The sequence below is a fragment of the Biomphalaria glabrata genome, chromosome 1 (genome assembly GCF_947242115.1).
Source record: "Biomphalaria glabrata chromosome 1, xgBioGlab47.1, whole genome shotgun sequence".
Lineage (NCBI taxonomy): Eukaryota > Metazoa > Mollusca > Gastropoda > Planorbidae > Biomphalaria > Biomphalaria glabrata.
In genome coordinates this window covers 50,975,787-50,994,473 of record NC_074711.1, presented here as the reverse complement: position 1 = coordinate 50,994,473, position 18,687 = coordinate 50,975,787, and the positions used below count along the sequence as shown (strand labels likewise).

At 40.6% G+C, this 18,687-nt stretch overlaps 1 protein-coding gene across 2 annotated transcripts in view; it reads left to right on the top strand.

Moving 5' to 3' along the window:
• The first annotated feature begins 4,741 nt into the window (after positions 1-4,741).
• The window catches only part of LOC106072084 (equilibrative nucleoside transporter 1-like), a 52,592-nt gene continuing 38,646 nt past the window's right edge, over positions 4,742-18,687 (top strand). Inside the window, exons 1-2 of one of the 2 annotated variants that reach the window (XM_013232351.2) lie at positions 4,742-4,919; positions 18,264-18,403. In XM_013232351.2, the coding sequence (XP_013087805.2) occupies positions 18,286-18,403 (118 nt within the window). In that variant the 5' untranslated portion in view covers positions 4,742-4,919; positions 18,264-18,285. Of the gene's footprint in view, positions 4,920-15,675; positions 15,819-18,263; positions 18,404-18,687 lie in introns of those variants that run through there. The other variant, XM_013232352.2, reaches the window with a different exon arrangement.

The window sequence follows — 18,687 nt, the reverse complement described above, 5'->3', positions numbered from 1 at the left end:
ATGGATTCTTTTAAGCCCCAATGATCAATAGATGTTTCCAGATAAATCAGCAGCACCAGAGTTTTTTCTCCTGGGCCTTGGCTAAAGGGATCAAGTTTTTTCATATACATCATGATCCTATCTCTTGATCTTGCTGGTGTGATCCGAAGTTATGCCTCAAGCACCAACTCAGTAGCAGAAACTGTAGGAGGCAATATCTTAAAAGAAATTCTCAATGCTTAATGGGCTTTTTCCTTGAGGTAGATTTCTAAATCCTTAGCACTGCAAGGCTTCAAAGCAGTCTAGCCCTGTCCTAAAGGAATTATCTTACTAAGATGATGAGCTCCATATGCATGAAGGTTCAAGGCTCGAGACCTATACTTTCACCTTTGAGTAAGATCAGTTTTGCCAAATTTGTGTTTAATCCACACAAGACGACTGCAACAAGGAAATTGCGAAAAAGGAAATCCTCATTATTATTGGGAGACTGGAATGTCAGGATTGGAAAGGATGCGTTTGAGCAATGGGCAGGAACTACTGGACGCTTTTGATTAGGAGAAACTAATGCTAGAGAAATGTGGCTCTTAGAGTTTGCCAGCAGCTCTAAACTCACTCTATTGCCAAGCAAACCATCCAGAACAACTACGTGGCACACACCACACAACAAAACGCACAGCCAGATCGACTATATACTTATAGGCCTATTGTTACCTTTGAGGTTTGAATCAAGCATCAACAAAGCCAAAACAAGAGTTTTCCCTGGAGCTGACTTTGGTAGTGACAATGACATGGTTTTGATGATTGTGAAACTGAAATTAAAAACGAACCGCAAGCCTACACAAACCTACGTATTAAACAAACATTCTAAGATCCAAACATTGTTGAAGTGTTGCCTTTGGCAAACGTTCGTCTCCCATACGTGCCCTGCCCAGCGTAACTGTCGGATTATAAGAAGTCCCTCTATGCTTTCCATACAGGCGTTTGCAAGGACATCGCTGTTTGTAGTGCGGTCTTGCCACCGTATGACCATGATGTAGCGCAAACATCTTTGATGAAAGCGCTCAAGTAGTCTTAGTTGCTTTCTGTTTAGTGCCCATGTCTCAGTCCATATAAATGGGTTGAGAGAATCACAGTCTGGTAGACATTGATTTTTGTAGGCAGGCAGAGCTATTTATTCCGCCAAACTCTCACCTGAAGGCGTCCAAAGGCGCTACTTACCCTGACAAGACGGTTATCAACTACCCTTGAAAGTGAGGTGCCATTTGATACTTCCCAGTTATGTGAAATGGTCTACCGCGTTAAGGGGCTGTCTGTTTACGGTGATCTTTGGAGCTGAGTAGGTTTTATTGGGTGATAAAGATTAATTAGGAATACACATAACACCTAAACACCCCCCCATATATATATATATATATATATATATAAATATATATATATATCACTTTAAAAAAAATAGGTGCCAGTATTCAGTGATTAGATGCCGATACTCAGTGATGAATTGCCTAACTTTAACTACTAATATATTAATAATAGTCCTAAACATTAAAATACAAGAAAAGTACTTTTTTTTCCCCACATTGAAAAAGGTGCGGTACGCCTACCGGTGCTTACGTCACAAAAAAGCCCTGTGTGTGTATATATATATATATATATATATATATATATATATATATATATATATATATATATATATAGTTCATCCATCGTGGTTCGATGATGACCACTTTGTCATCCAGGGGGCTGAGGGCTTTGCAGTGGGGTTTTATGCCTCCTCATGTGGCTGGTGAGACCTATGTGAGCCCGGAATGTTTGGCCGCACACTGGGCAGGTTATTCCAGCTGGAGCTAGTGACGTTTGTCTTGCTTTTCTTTTCTGGCGTTTTTCTTCTGCCAGCGTCGTTCTTTTTTCCTCAGCAACCTGTGCGCCAGTTTTCACAGCGCGACGCCATGATGCTCTGTCATGTGCCTCTGTCTCCCAGGTGCCTGGGTCTATGCTGAACGCATTCAGAGAAGCTTTGAGGGTGTCCCTGAAGCGCTTTCTTTGACCACCATGCGAGCGCTTTCCTTCGCTTAGTTGGCCATACAAGAGTCGTTTAGGGATGCGGTGGTCTTCCATTCTGTAGACGTGACCTGCCCATCGCAGCTGGGAATGCATCAGGATTGTGTGGATGCTTTGCAGACACGCTCTTAGAAGGACTTCGGTATCTTGTATTTTGTCTTGCCATTTGACATTTAGTATTTTTCTCAGGCATGTCATGTGGAAGTGGTTTAGTTTCTTTGCATGTTTACTGTACACTGTCCATGTTTCTGGGGCATAGAGCAATGTAGGGAGGATGACGACTCTATAGACCCCTAGCTTGGTGTTTGTGGTGATACCACGTATGTTCCAGACATTTGTAGACAGTCTGCCATAGGATGCACTGGCCTTGGCGATACGCAGGTCGATTTCACTATCGATTTTTCCATTTCTGGAGAGTGTGCTGCCAAGATATGTGAATTTGTCCACTGCGTTTATATCCTGTCCATTTATAGTAATGCTTGGATCCGAGTAGGCTTTCCCAGGAGCAGGTAGATATAAGACTTCAGTCTTGTTCGTATTGATGGTAAGGCCAAAGTCTGAGCATGCTCTTGAGAAGTCACTGACGATACTCTGCAGATCATTTTCAGAGCAGGCATTTAGGGCACAGTCGTCAGCAAATAGCAAGTCTCTGATTACTGCTGCATTTGTTTTTGATTTTGCTTTGAGCCGCCTCAGGTTGAATAGGCCACCATCAAATCTGTATGATATATTTATCCCGTTGTTTTCTCTATTTGTGAATGCATCTGTCAGCATAGCGGAGAACATGATACTGAACAGTGTAGGTGCTAGGACACAGCCTTGTTTTACCCCGTTTGATACTTCGAAGGGCTCTGATGGTTCTCCACTTTCTTGGACACGAGCCTTCATGCCATCATGAAACAGTCTCACCATGGTTATGAATTTTTGTGGACAGCCATACTTTGACATGATCTTCCAGAGTCCTTCTCTGCTAACAGTGTCGAACGCCTTTGTTAAGTCGACATATATTGAGAACAGGTCAGCATTTTGTTCTTGGCATTTTTCCTGCAGCTGCCTTGCTGCAAAGATCATGTCAATGGTTCCACGCTCTTTTCTGAATCTGCACTGGCTTTCTGGTAGTAGACCATATTCTATGTGTTGCATGAGCCGATTTAGTAGGATGCGTGCAAGGATTTTCCCAGCAATAGAGAGAAGAGATATTCCTCTGTGGTTGTCGCAGATCTGGCGGTTTCTTTTTCGCTTGTATAAATGAACAATTGTGGCATCTTTAAAGTCTTGTGGTATTGACTCTTCTTCCCACATAATTAAGAAGAGCTTATGAAGTCTTTCAATCAGGGCTAATCCACCTTTTTTGTAGACCTCTGCGGGAATGGAGTCAGCTCCTGGGGCTTTTCCGCTTGCGAGCTGTTGAATGGCAAGATCGGTTTCCTTTAGCGTAGGGGGGTCATCCATTTTTTCATTTATTGGTACTTGCTGTAGCCTGTCTATGACCGCTTCATTTATGATGGAAGGTGTATAGAGAACCTTTTCGAAGCGCTCTGCCCAGCGTATTAGGATTTCTTCCTTATCTGTCAATAGGATTGTCCCATCAGCATTTAATAGAGGGGATGAGCCTGACTTTGTGGGTCCATAGATTTCGTTTATGGCATGGTAGAAGTTCTTCATATCGTGCTTGTCGGCAAATTCCTGTATTGTTTCCACTTTCTTGCTAAGCCAGGTATCTTGCGTTTGGCGTAGATGTTTTTGCACATTTTTGCGGATGTTAGTGAATGCATCTTTAGTGGACTGGGAGTTTTGGGTTGTTCAGACACAATTTGTGGAGCTTGTGCTCCATATATATATATATGGCGGGGGGGGGGGGCATGCATGCATCGTCCCCTGAAACACTGGCTATGTTGAGGTGGTGTTAATTTTACAAAATGTTGATTCTATATTTTTTGAGGTAAAGTAATTTCATCTCCTTAAAGAGTGTTGTTTTTTTATTTTGATAAAAGAACTCCATGATTAGCCAATCTGTCCTTTCTTTCTTTCTTTTTTTTTTTTCATAATCGCTATATTGATTTTTCTGCATTATACATTTCAGGATGTAGCCATGGCAAGATTCTATTATGTCTGGCTTCTCACTTTCTAATAACATTTCTAAGTCTGCTGATTTGTTCCTAATACTTTAAAGGTTTATTACTAGATTTTGAAGTATAGGCTACTTTAATTGTTAATTGGTATAACTACTTTAGTAGGTTTATTTAAAATGTAATGAGGGTGTTGTATTAGTTTCAGTAGATTGAACAGGAGTGGATCTGGTCGGTGAGCTTGATTTGAGATGGTGGTTCAGACGTATGTCTTAGAAGTGTCTGCATCAAAGGAGTCAAACAGTTCTTAGTATCTAGGCCTATTATTGTATAGATTATGACATGGACGATTTGTTTCTACTTTAAATTCCAACCATATTTAGATCTAAGTAGGCCTACATTATAGTCTATTTAAAAGACAGCCAAAAAGATAAAACATACCCACATTTTTCCAAAATTTCCTCTAATTTGAAGATTTGATTAACATTAAAAATCATTAATATATATATATATATATATATACGAGGCAATGAGGCTAAACGCTATAATGCTTTAGTTTTAGACCTTAGCCTCTATTTTAGCTATTTTTTTAAGCCGAAAAGTCAAAGTTGGCATTTGGACCACAATGGAGTTGTTTAGGCAGTAGGCTAGTTTAGCAGTACTGAATGTAGAGAACTAGGTTTTACTATTATATTTATTCTGTAGGACTACTTCTAGATCTAGATCTAGATCTAGGAGATCATCTTGTCTAGAATCACATCGTTATAATTTGGGTACAAGGGTGCATTAGATAGATCTAGATTCTAAATCAGAGTGAGTTGAATCTTTTAATTTAAAATAAACTCTGAGACATAAATAATAATAATATTATAATAAAATAATAGAATGGAATGTAAAAATGTACATTTTTTATAATCATTTTTAATCTTCTCCCGCCAAACCTGGCTGAGGCATGTTCATGTCATTTAATTCATTTATGAACTGATGTCATGATGTCGAACCTTGTTCATATTCTTCATCAAGTTCATGCCATCCTCATAATTATTCCCAACCCACAATAGGTAGAATCTAGATCTAGATTTCTAGATAGAAAATGCATTAGATTATATAGACTATATCAAATATATGTGTGTACATATCATAATTAATCTTTATTACATTCTGACCCTTTCGGAAGACATTTATTTTATTGTGCCCTAGAAAAGGTTCTTTCTGGAATTAGTGGAAAACTTGTAGACTCCCCGACTTTGCTAGCAGCAAAGCCCCGCTGCCGACCACTTTTTCTGGTATTGAAAGGCAACAAAATGCATATTTCTGAGGTATCTACAGTGCATTATCTTGCAATTAAAAAATTTTATTTTAAAAACCTAATATGTGCTATTCTTACTGGCTAAGACTCTCGCGCCGTTTGGCACATTTTCCGGCAAGGTGTTTCTGCAACTCTTATTATGCGTAATTCATTTTGTCGGAGAACATGTCCTGCAAAACCTCATGTGACGCTCTGTCACAACTTTACTAAGGGTTCGACTCCCAGTTCGGCATATGATTTATTTGATTTAGACCCGATCTCTATAAATAACTGACTCCTAAAATCTGTCTTAGCCATCTTTGTTAAGCCACATTTAGTGTTTTTCAATTTCGGCAGAAGACTATTCACACTTTATTAATGGACTCCAAGTCAATGGTAAAAATTTGTAACCGCTCTTGACTACGCTCTTGGAATTACATGGTAGAGGGTTTTTAACTCAACACCCCCTCGGCTGTGCTGTGGCCTATATTTCGCTTTAGATTTATATTGAAAAGGAAAGTTTTATCGTCAAAATCATCTGTTGAGGGGTTTTAAACGAAATGTGTTTTTTTAAATTCAAAACCCCATTTAGCTACTACGATCATAGAATTTGGTGACTGTAGTTTGCTTTAAAATAATATTGAAGAAAGAGGTTTCCAACTCAAAATGCTCTGTAGGGGAATTTTAAACTCAAAACCATCTGGAGGGGTTTTAAACTTTAAAGAAAAAGCCATCTGGAGGAGGGGGATTTAAACTCAAAACCCCCTTTGGCTACGCTCATAGCATTTTGAGTGCGTAATTTGCTTTTTTTTTTAATATTAGAGAGGTAGTTTTCAGCTTCAAACCCTGCTGGCAGGGGGTTTTAAACTCAAACCCCCTTTGGCTACACTCATAGATTTTATAGTGTGTAATTTGAATTTTTTTTTTTATATTGAATAGGTACTTTTTAGCTTCAAACCCCAACTGGAGGGGGGGGGGGGTTAAACTCAAAACCCCTTTGGCTACGCTCATAGAATTGTGAGTGTGTAATTTGCTTTTTTTTATATTGAGAGGGGGTTTATCGTAATTTTTGGAGGTGGTTTTAAAGTTAAAATCTTCTTGGAATTTGGAATTGTCGTTTGCATTTTTTTAGTTTTGTTTATAAAAGAGGGGGATTTAACTGCAAAACCCCTGGTAGGGGGTTTTGGTAGAGGGATTTGTATCTCAAAACCCCCCGATAGGGTTTTTTAAAATCTCAAAACCCCCCTGGTAGGGGGTTTTAAATTCAAAACCCCCTGGTAGAGGGTTTTTAACTCAACACCCCCTCGGCTGTGCTGTGGTAAGTGATGGTTTAGTATTAAAATCTCACCTAAAATAAACAAAATGAAAGCAAAAATCAGTCGCTTAATTCATTTCTGGGGGGGGGGGGGGGGTTTGTCACTAATGACACTAGGCATCACTAGGTCACAGGTCTATCTACTAGTCTAGATCTAGACTATTCTAGACTCTAGAGTAACTGATGCCACTCAAACACCTTCAATCCTTTATGTTAAGATACTTATCAAACACCCCAAACTGTATTTTTTTTAAATTTTAAAATTCACCTTTATTTCAATGATTATGCCTATGGTGAAACTATCCATAGTCCATTCCTATTTGTGCATCATCCATTTCTTTATAGTTTAGACATAGATCTATAGTAGTCTAATTTTTCCACTTGGTCTTAGATTCAAAGTGAATTGGTATAATGTCCCTTTTGTTTATCTCTTGACACTTTGGGAAGAATGAAGTTGGTCTCGGGTTAAGGGTATTTTTTTTTTTGCCAATGATGTCTCAGCTCAACAAAACCTATATATTTTGCTTCTAATTAGGCACGGAAGCATATGTGCAATTAATTGCCTAATAGAATCTGTGTCACGGCTTTACATTCCGTATCTTGATTCGTTGGTTTCTTCATTAACGTCTCACTTTTCGAGCAATAATAACAATAATAATGAACTGTTTTGCCTGCTTCCAATAACAATGCAAGAGCTGGAACGTGAAGAATTCAGAAGTCTACTTACTGTCAGCAGCCCACAATTCATTCATCGCCAGCTTGTCCATTGCGACTTGAATCTATTCATCAGTAAACTTATTGACAGTTTCGTAAGCCACAGTTGAAGTTTGCAGTTCTTGTTAAAGCTTCAATAGGAAAGCATGGGCTGCACATATAAACTTAACAGCGTCTACAGTAAATAGTTTCTTCACCTGTTTGTTATATATTTCTTTTTAAATTTCATGAAAAGCATTTACAGTGCACTTAATATCGCAATGATAATGTTAGTGAACAGATGTCAGGTAAAAGGTGACGCCAGATTGTTTTCTACAGAGAGATTGGGGGGGTTCAATAGCTCTTTTAATATTCTCAGTACGGTAACAAGAAAGTTGAAAATATAACTATGAGCCAGAGATCACACCTGCCTACTATTCTACAGGCAGCCCTGACTGAACATGTCTATTTAGCACCTTTTTATGGGGGGAGTGGGAAATTGTGGCTTAAATTGCAAAGCAAAAGTTGCCTGTCAGAAATGAAAGTTTTCTAATCCCTGACCCAAATTCTATATTTTTCATTTATGATTTATGAAAGTTAAGTATTGTAATGTATACTTTCACATATTTATAGATTATCATCTCCTACACTACCAACACATACGTGAGAGAGAAGGAGAAAGTGTCTAGAAAGTACAATAATACATGCACAATGACATGGCTAGGAGAAAGTACAATGCTACAGTAAGACATGCACAATGACATGACTAAGAGAAAGTACAATGCTACAATAACACATGCACAATGACATGACTAAGAGAAAGTACAATGCTACAATAACACATGCACAATGACATGACTAAGAGAAAGTACAATGCTACAATAACACATGCACAAAGACATGACTAAGAGAAAGTACAATGCTACAATAACACATGCACAATGACATGACTAAGAGAAAGTACCATGCTACAGTAACACATGCACAATGACATGACTAAGAGAAAGTACAATGCTACAGTAAGACATGCACAATGACATGACTAGGAGAAAGTACAATGCTACAATAACACATGCACAATGACATGACTAAGAGAAAGTTCAATGCTACAATAACACATGCACAATGACATGACTAAGAGAAAGTACAATGCTACACTAACACATGCACAATGACATGACTAGGAGAAAGTACAATGCTACAATAACACATGCACAATGACATGACTAAGAGAAAGTACAATGCTACAATAACACATGCACAATGACATGACTAGGAGAAAGTACAATGCTACAATAACACATGCACAATGACATGACTAAGAGAAAGTACAATGCTACAATAACACATGCACAATGACATGACTAGGAGAAAGTACAATGTTACAATAACACATGCACAATGACATGACTAAGAAAAAGTACAATGCTACAATAACACATGCACAATGAAATGACTAGGAGAAAGTACAATGCTACAATAACACATGCACAATGACATGACTAAGAGAAAGTACAATGCTACAATAACATATGCACAATGACATGACTAAGAGAAAGTACAATGCTACAATAACACATGCACAATGACATGACTAGGAGAAAGTACAATGCTACAATAACACATGCACAATGACATGACTAAGAGAAAGTACAATGCTACAATAACACATGCACAATGACATGACTAGGAGAAAGTACAATGCTACAATAACACATGCACAATGACATGACTAAGAGAAAGTACAATGCTACAATAACACATGCACAATGACATGACTAGGAGAAAGTACAATGCTACAATAACACATGCACAATGACATGACTAAGAGAAAGTACAATGCTACAATAACACATGCACAATGACGACTAAGAGAAAGTACAATGCTACAATAACACATGCACAATGACATGACTAGGAGAAAGTACAATGCTACAATAACACATGCACAACGACATGACTAGAAGACTACAGTAACACATGCACAATGACATGACTAGGAGAAAGTACAATGCTACAATAACACATGCACAATGACATGACTAGGAGAAAGTACAATGTTACAATAACACATGCACAATGACATGACTAAGAGAAAGTACAATGCTACAATAACACGTGCACAATGACATGACTAAGAGAAAGTACAATGCTACAATAACACATGCACAATGACATGACTAGAAGAAAGTACAATGCTACAATAACACATGCCCAATGACATGACTAGAAGACTACAGTAACACATGCACAATGACATGACTAGGAGAAAGTACAATGCTACAATAACACATGCACATTGACATGACTATGAGAAAGTACAATGCTACAATAACACATGCACAATGACATGACTAAGAGAAAGTACAATGCTACAATAACACATGCACAATGACATGACTAAGAGAAAGTACAATGCTACAATAACACATGCACAATGACATGACTAAGAGAAAGTACAATGCTACAATAACACATGCACAATGACATGACTAGGAGAAAGTACAATGCTACAATAACACATGCACAATGACATGACTAGGAGAAAGTACAATGCTACAATAACACATGCACAATGACACGACTAAGAGAAAGTACAATGCTACAGTAACACATGCACAATGACATGACTAAGAGAAAGTACAATGCTACAATAACACATGCAAAATGACATGACTAAGAGAAAGTACAATGCTACAATAACACATGCACAATTGAATGACTAGGAGAAAGTACAATGCTACAATAACACATGCACAATGACATGACTAAGAGAAAGTACAATGCTACAATAACACATGCACAATGACATGACTAGGAGAAAGTACAATGCTAAAATAACACATGCACAATGACATGACTAGGAGAAAGTACAATGTTACAATAACACATGCACAATGACATGACTAGGAGAAAGTACAATGCTACAATAACACATGCACAATGACATGACTAGGAGAAAGTTGATTCCTGTGAGATTAATTCCTCGTGGACCTACAACAGTATAAAGTTGATCGCCCTGATGGTCATGTGTAAAATGTTGTTTCTAATTTTTGTAGCTACTAGTAAAAATTGGTACTCACTATCCCAAACTCAAGATAATCATCTAGCATTTGATAAGATTCAAATGTGTATTACTTGTTTCAGCCATAAGTGTGGCCCCTATATGTTGCTTAACTATCCAGTTTACAATGAACTCTTGTTAGATTTTGGAATACATCTAGTACAAGTACTGCATTAGTTGAAGGTAGAGACTCATGACCGAATGGTCCAAAGACCCAGCTGCATGTCATGGCTCTGATGTTCCTCTCTTTTATGAGCGATTCATTGTAAATTTCGTTGTACGAGTCAACAATAAGCTGCCGTTGTGAGATGCAGAAAGTTTCTACATTACATACCTAACTCTATATCGTTCTCTAGTTGTTTAAGTGACTTAGACATTGCCTTGTCCTAGTCTGTATATGTCTAGTAAGACTCGTGTTTTACTGGGACACTTTCTCTTCACTTCTGTTTACCTGGAGACGGAGCTGTCTTAGTAGACACTGTCTTCACTCAAGGTCACTGATTTTCTGTCGCGTCAAGGGCTATCGTTTAGTGGTCCTCAAACTTTCCTATTACTGCCACTATCCTACAATCTGTGCCTTGTTCAATGAGTAGGACCTTCACACACTGGTACAGTCGCATTGGAGAGAACAAAATAGATTTGTCCAGGTAGGGTCATTTTGTCTGCTCAGTTATCTTGATTGAAAAGATCGTTTCGGAGGGGATTAAAGTTTGTTTTTATTTTGGGGAGCGGGGAGGCATGAAAATCAATTGTTTATTACATTGGAATGGAAGGGACTTACCGACCATAACATTATAGCCTTTTTTGTTTTTGTTTCATCTTTACACTATGTTTGGAATCTAAATTTACCTAATGAATTTTGCTTTTTAAAAGTTTGTATCCTAGAATTTTTTTTTCTGAAGTCATCAGGCTCCCCTGCCTTGTTAGGGGTCCGTGGGAGCGATGTAAATCTTCCTCAGCGGGGTCCATGGGAGCGATGTAAATCTTCCTAAGCGGGGTCCATGGGAGCGATGTAAAGCTTCCTCAGCGGGGTCCATGGGAGCGATGTAAAGCTTCCTCAGCGGGGTCCATGGGAGCGATGTAAATCTTCCTCAGCGGGGTCCATGGGAGCGATGTAAATCTTCCTCAGCGGGGTCCATGGGAGCGATGTAAATCTTCCTCAGCGGGGTCCGTGGGAGCGATGTAAATCTTCCTCAGCGGGGTCCGTGGGAGCGATGTAAAGCTTCCTCAGCGGGGTCCGTGGGAGCGATGTAAAGCTTCCTCAGCGGGGTCCGTGGGAGCGATGTAAAGCTTCCTCAGCGGGGTCCGTGGGAGCGATGTAAAGCTTCCTCAGCGGGGTCCGTGGGAGCGATGTAAAGCTTCTTCAGCGGGGTCCGTGGGAGCGATGTAAAGCTTCCTCAGCGGGGTCCGTGGGAGCGATGTAAAGCTTCCTCAGCGGGGTCCGTGGGAGCGATGTAAAGCTTCCTCAGCGGGGTCCGTGGGAGCGATGTAAAGCTTTCTCAGCGGGGTCCGTGGGAGCGATGTAAAGCTTCCTCAGCGGGGTCCGTGGGAGCGATGTAAAGCTTCCTCAGCGGGGTCCGTGGGAGCGATGTAAAGCTTCCTCAGCGGGGTCCGTGGGAGCGATGTAAAGCTTCCTCAGTGGGGTCCGTGGGAGCGATGTAAAGCTTCCTCAGCGGGGTCCGTGGGAGCGATGTAAAGCTTCCTCAGCGGGGTCCGTGGGAGCGATGTAAAGCTTCTTCAGCGGGGTCCGTGGGAGCGATGTAAAGCTTCCTCAGCGGGGTCCGTGGGAGCGATGTAAAGCTTCCTCAGCGGGGTCCGTGGGAGCGATGTAAAGCTTTCTCAGCGGGGTCCGTGGGAGCGATGTAAAGCTTCCTCAGCGGGGTCCGTGGGAGCGATGTAAAGCTTCCTCAGCGGGGTCCGTGGGAGCGATGTAAAGCTTCCTCAGCGGGGTCCGTGGGAGCGATGTAAAGCTTCCTCAGCGGGGTCCGTGGGAGCGATGTAAAGCTTCCTCAGCGGGGTCCGTGGGAGCGATGTAAAGCTTCCTCAGCGGGGTCCGTGGGAGCGATGTAAAGCTTCTTCAGCGGGGTCCGTGGGAGCGATGTAAAGCTTCCTCAGCGGGGTCCGTGGGAGCGATGTAAAGCTTCCTCAGCGGGGTCCGTGGGAGCGATGTAAAGCTTCCTCAGCGGGGTCCGTGGGAGCGATGTAAAGCTTCCTCAGCGGGGTCCGTGGGAGCGATGTAAAGCTTCCTCAGCGGGGTCCGTGGGAGCGATGTAAAGCTTCTTCAGCGGGGTCCGTGGGAGCGATGTAAAGCTTCCTCAGCGGGGTCCGTGGGAGCGATGTAAAGCTTCTTCAGCGGGGTCCGTGGGAGCGATGTAAAGCTTCCTCAGCGGGGTCCGTGGGAGCGATGTAAAGCTTCCTCAGCGGGGTCCGTGGGAGCGATGTAAAGCTTCCTCAGCGGGGTCCGTGGGAGCGATGTAAAGCTTTCTCAGCGGGGTCCGTGGGAGCGATGTAAAGCTTCCTCAGCGGGGTCCGTGGGAGCGATGTAAAGCTTCCTCAGCGGGGTCCGTGGGAGCGATGTAAAGCTTCCTCAGCGGGGTCCGTGGGAGCGATGTAAAGCTTCCTCAGCGGGGTCCGTGGGAGCGATGTAAAGCTTCCTCAGCGGGGTCCGTGGGAGCGATGTAAAGCTTCCTCAGCGGGGTCCGTGGGAGCGATGTAAAGCTTCCTCAGCGGGGTCCGTGGGAGCGATGTAAAGCTTCTTCAGCGGGGTCCGTGGGAGCGATGTAAAGCTTCCTCAGCGGGGTCCGTGGGAGCGATGTAAAGCTTCCTCAGCGGGGTCCGTGGGAGCGATGTAAAGCTTCCTCAGCGGGGTCCGTGGGAGCGATGTAAAGCTTCCTCAGCGGGGTCCGTGGGAGCGATGTAAAGCTTCCTCAGCGGGGTCCGTGGGAGCGATGTAAAGCTTCCTCAGCGGGGTCCGTGGGAGCGATGTAAAGCTTCCTCAGCGGGGTCCGGTGCCTATCGTTTACCTGCATTCTGAGCTTTTTTGTGTTCCCATGTTAAAGAGGTACAGGCCCAAACTATTATACCAGTGACATTCGATGTACATAGAGGAAGTACAGGCCCAAACTATTATACCAGTGACATTCGATGTACATAGAGGAAGTACAGAGGCCCAAACTATTATACCAGTGACATTCGATGTACATAGAGGAAGTACAGGCCCAAACTATTATACCAGTGACATTCGATGTACATAGAGGAAGTACAGGCCCAAACTATTATACCAGTGAAATTCGATGTACATAGAGGAAGTACAGGCCCAAGCTATTATACCAGTGACATTCGATGTACATAGAGGAAGTACAGGCCCAAACTATTATACCAGTGACATTCGATGTACATAGAGGAAGTACAGAGGCCCAAACTATTATACCAGTGACATTCGATGTACATAGAGGAAGTACAGAAGCCCAAACTATTATACCAGTGACATTCGATGTACATAGAGGAAGTACAGAGGCCCAAACTATTATACCAGTGACATTCGATGTACATAGAGGAAGTACAGAGGCCCAAACTATTATACCAGTGACATTCGATGTACATAGAGGAAGTACAGAGGCCCAAACTATTATACCAGTGACATTCGATGTACATAGAGGAAGTACAGAGGCCCAAACTATTATACCAGTGACATTCGATGTACATAGAGGAAGTACAGGCCCAAACTATTATACCAGTGACATTCGATGTACATAGAGGAAGTACAGGCCCAAACTATTATACCAGTGACATTCGATGTACATAGAGGAAGTACAGGCTTAAACTATTATACCAGTGACATTCGATGTACATAGAGGAAGTACAGAGGCCCAAACTATTATACCAGTGACATTCGATGTACATAGAGGAAGTACAGAGGCCCAAACTATTATACCAGTGACATTCGATGTACATAGAGGAAGTACAGAGGCCCAAACTATTATACCAGTGACATTCGATGTACATAGAGGAAGTACAGAGGCCCAAACTATTATACCAGTGACATTCGATGTACATAGAGGAAGTACAGAGGCCCAAACTATTATACCAGTGACATTCGATGTACATAGAGGAAGTACAGGCCCAAACTATTATACCAGTGACATTCGATGTACATAGAGGAAGTACAGACCCAAACTATTATACCAGTGACATTCGATGTACATAGAGGAAGTACAGGCCCAAACTATTATACCAGTGACATTCGATGTACATAGAGGAAGTACAGAGGCCCAAACTATTATACCAGTGACATTCGATGTACATAGAGGAAGTACAGGCCCAAACTATTATACCAGTGACATTCGATGTACATAGAGGAAGTACAGGCCCAAACTATTATACCAGTGACATTCGATGTACATAGAGGAAGTACAGGCCCAAACTATTATACCAGTGACATTCGATGTACATAGAGGAAGTACAGAGGCCCAATGGAGCGCACGTACGTCTGTAATGGGTGCGATCGTCGTGAGGTCTTTGTGTTAAGTAAGACATCCTGTCGTGGCCATTTTTTTAAACACATAAGTCGTCAAAATAACGATGTACGATATTGGATAGAAATTCAACCGTTCGACATAAGAAAGTCAAGAAGAATCACGTCTTCTTCAAACAGTTTGAAGTCGCTAGTGTTGCAGATGCTTCTCGCTAAAACGTTACATGCTAGGGCCCACAAGGTTCTACTTACAAGCTGAAACAATGTCTGTCTTACTTGAAATAGTTCATTTTGGTCATTTGGTGCAACAAACATGGATTTATAACTACAATGAAATTCGTTTTTTTTTTTCTCTTGAAAAATAGACTGGCCTCTCGCACACCAGTTTTAGAAGCTCTGGTCTATTTAGCTAGCATAGCAGAACTGTTTTGTGTGCATTGCCTTTATTTAATTTAATTTTTTTTTTTTTTTGTTACTTCTACCACGAGTTTTCAACTTGCCTATAGATTTGTTCCTCAATGTATTTTACAAAGCCTATTGTATAGTTCTATAACCAAGTCCGTGGATCACTGATGGTGGCAGACTAACTCGTAATATAGGGCGAAAAGGACAAGTTTCATGGCTGGGATGAGTGGGAGCGCATAAATGGAACAGAGTTGTCTCTCCACAACCCCCTTTCCACCTCTCTCTCTCTCTCTCTCCCTCTCTCTCTCTCTCCCTGGTATCTGTTTTTGTTATTGTCAAAAGTAAGGACTCCCTAGTTATCATTTGGCATGACTATTATCAGCGTGCTTGGATGTGTGTCATTTCACGAACTTCACGGAGTTTCTCTGTGCTGCCAGTGGACTATTCGTTGTGTGTAACTCTACGCTCAGAGTGTAAGCCTACATACCTTAAATGATGCATGGTGGATGGGTGCATTAGAGCGCTTGGCTGCCGAGCGGGACTGGGTTCGAATCCCAGTCTTGCTAGCAATATATTCAGATGAAAAGTAACTGTTATTTTGAGTCCAGATAGATATATCGATCAAAATACACGACAGTATGAAAGAACAAAAAAAGTAGTTGGTTGACAGTTGGCCATTCAACACAACTCGACATCTGAACCTTTTGAAAATATCGCATATGACTTCGTTACTTATAGTTAAAGTAGTCGCCCACGGGAAAATGCTTCGTCTGCGTAACAGGTGCCAAGTTATGCAGGTCGCAGCTGAGTTTGTGTATCCAAGGGAAATATTGCACTCGTCCTTAATTCTGTGATTTTCTTTTTTTTTTTAACTTAAAAAAAATAAAGTTACTTAGTAATTATAACAGCGATAATTGATCATTATAATCATAGAGTACAAAGTTTAATTTTTCACATGGTATAATTATGACTGCGATAAAAATTGAAACACATTCATAATTCTTTTGTTCTTGTCAAGTTGATAACGCTTAGACGGACAATTTAATGTAACGAATCGATTTTAAGGGAGAATCGATCTGCTGGCCTCCATTGTTTAATGATAGGGACGATTTGTACACGACGAAATTCCATTCTTAAAACATTGTCTTGTACCGCCACACATGTGAGAAAGGAACTTTGGGTTCAAAGGTCGATGTTTAATGTTTTTATCTCTCTGTCTCTCCCTGACTCGCTCTCTCTCTGTCTCTCCCTGTCTCGCTCTCTCGTTTCTCTCTCCCCTCCCTGTCATCATTTCAACGTATCACCATGTGTCAAGGAGACTGTGAACTATGTCCAGACATAATGTTATCTCAGAGTCCTGTTGTACTGAAGGCTCTGTTAGCACACTGGTGATCTCTTCTGCTAGCTTTTGACCGGAAGGGATAGACTAAGCCCTGTCTGGAGCATCGCACCCTGGAGACTTCTAAGAAGAAATGTTCAACATTTTTTGAACAGTGCTAAACTCCACATCGTGATTAGTTGTGTGCCCAACAATCAAGTCAATGTACAGCATACAAAGCCACATGTCTCAGAACAATGCTCTCCTATCTAGTGGAGTCGTAGTGTAAGCAGGAGAGTATTCCTTACACCCAGCATTTCTCAACTAAACACTCTAGTACCAAACACACACTTTGCTTGTAAGACAACAAAGGGGAGATAATCATCAACTAGGATTCAAACTGACAACAAAAATCTAACTAAGAATAATGGGAATGAGGGATTCAAACCGTTGCCTCTGACAACAATGCTAACTAAGCATAAATTGTCTAGTTTGAGGAAATAGACATTCTATATCTACCTATCTCTGATGTGTTAGTGCGAGAAGCAGGTTGTCACTGTACAAGTCTTATAGTGAGTGATCAATCATCAACAATTTGTTTTTTAAAGGTTGGAGCTAGACATGTTCCTAACACATATCATGTTCGTTTGTCTAATGTTATATTTGTGTATGGCATTCTTTATTTTCAAATAGAGCTCGAACAATGGCTTCGCTCAAAACATGTGGCTGGAAACTAATTGTAAACAGCATGTGTGGTAGGCTGTGATGAGACGTTACTAGAAATAATCAATTTAGTTCACATAGCAATTTTTTTTTACAAACACTTTACTTAAAACACCACCTATAATGTAGTTATACTGTTGAGGACATGTACTTTGACCCTTAAAACGCGTGTGGTAGTTTAGCCTCTTAACATCAGAATTGTAATTCCAATTTGTATGCACTCATTCTAAAACAGCTCAGCATTTTAAGGGTTAATAAGCTCTTGTAAATGATTCAGATTTTTGAATGTGCGAGTTCAGTGGGAATCTTTAGAATTCCTTTGAAATGTATTTGTAGTGGTAAAAACAAGCAAAATAAAGAAAAATTACTTTAAAAAACAAACAAACCAAAGCTTATCTAGGGGGAAAAAAACGCTAATTTCTGCTGTTTATCTGAAAATGGCAAGGTTTAGCTTTTTTTTTCTGCTATATAAAACACAACTAATTAATTATTACTAATTCATTAACTAATTTAAAAGTAGTATTCATTCCCCTTTTTTCGATATCAAACAAATTAATTAATCACAAGAATTAATTAACTGTTTTTTTGTTGTTGTTATTGTTTTTTAAATTGATTCATGTGTTGTCGGGTACAACGAATAATATTGCAGTCTTAATTTGATCCGAAAATTGGAGAAAAAAAATTACAATTTTTTTACCAGACAGAGTGAGTTGATATTAGCTTTGTAAAAAAAAAAAAAATGAGTGCTTAAGAAACTCAGAACTCTCCTGTCAGGACTAACGTGCAGTCACTGTTTCTTTAGATCCAAGTTTATTCAAGTAATGTTTTCTTGTTGTTAAAGCCTAGTGAAAGTAAATGTCTTTCTTTCACTCACCAGAAAGTCAAGATTGGAATAAACCATGAGTCAAAATGTGCAGTTGATTACTTTTGGCAAGCGTGAATCTTCTCTGGAGCGTTCTCATCATGGCCAGGACGAGACGTGGAGTCAGTCTCCGCTCTACAGGAACCAGGCTGCAGGTGAGAGACACTTTGTACTGTCTTACTTGTTTGTTTGTTTGTTGTAGACTGTTTGTTGTAGACTGTTTGTTGTGTATCTTTCGCTAGTTGGATTCTGTGTTGGCACTTGTAATTGAAACAGAATCTCTTGATCTTGTTCCCTTTATCCTTTTACCGTATCTGATAGGAAGAAACCATTACTTTTCAAACGCTTTTACACATTTAAAACTATATTTCAAAAATCTTTCTCGATATATATATATACACACTCTCCCTCCCTCTCCGTTCATAGAAATCAAAACCGT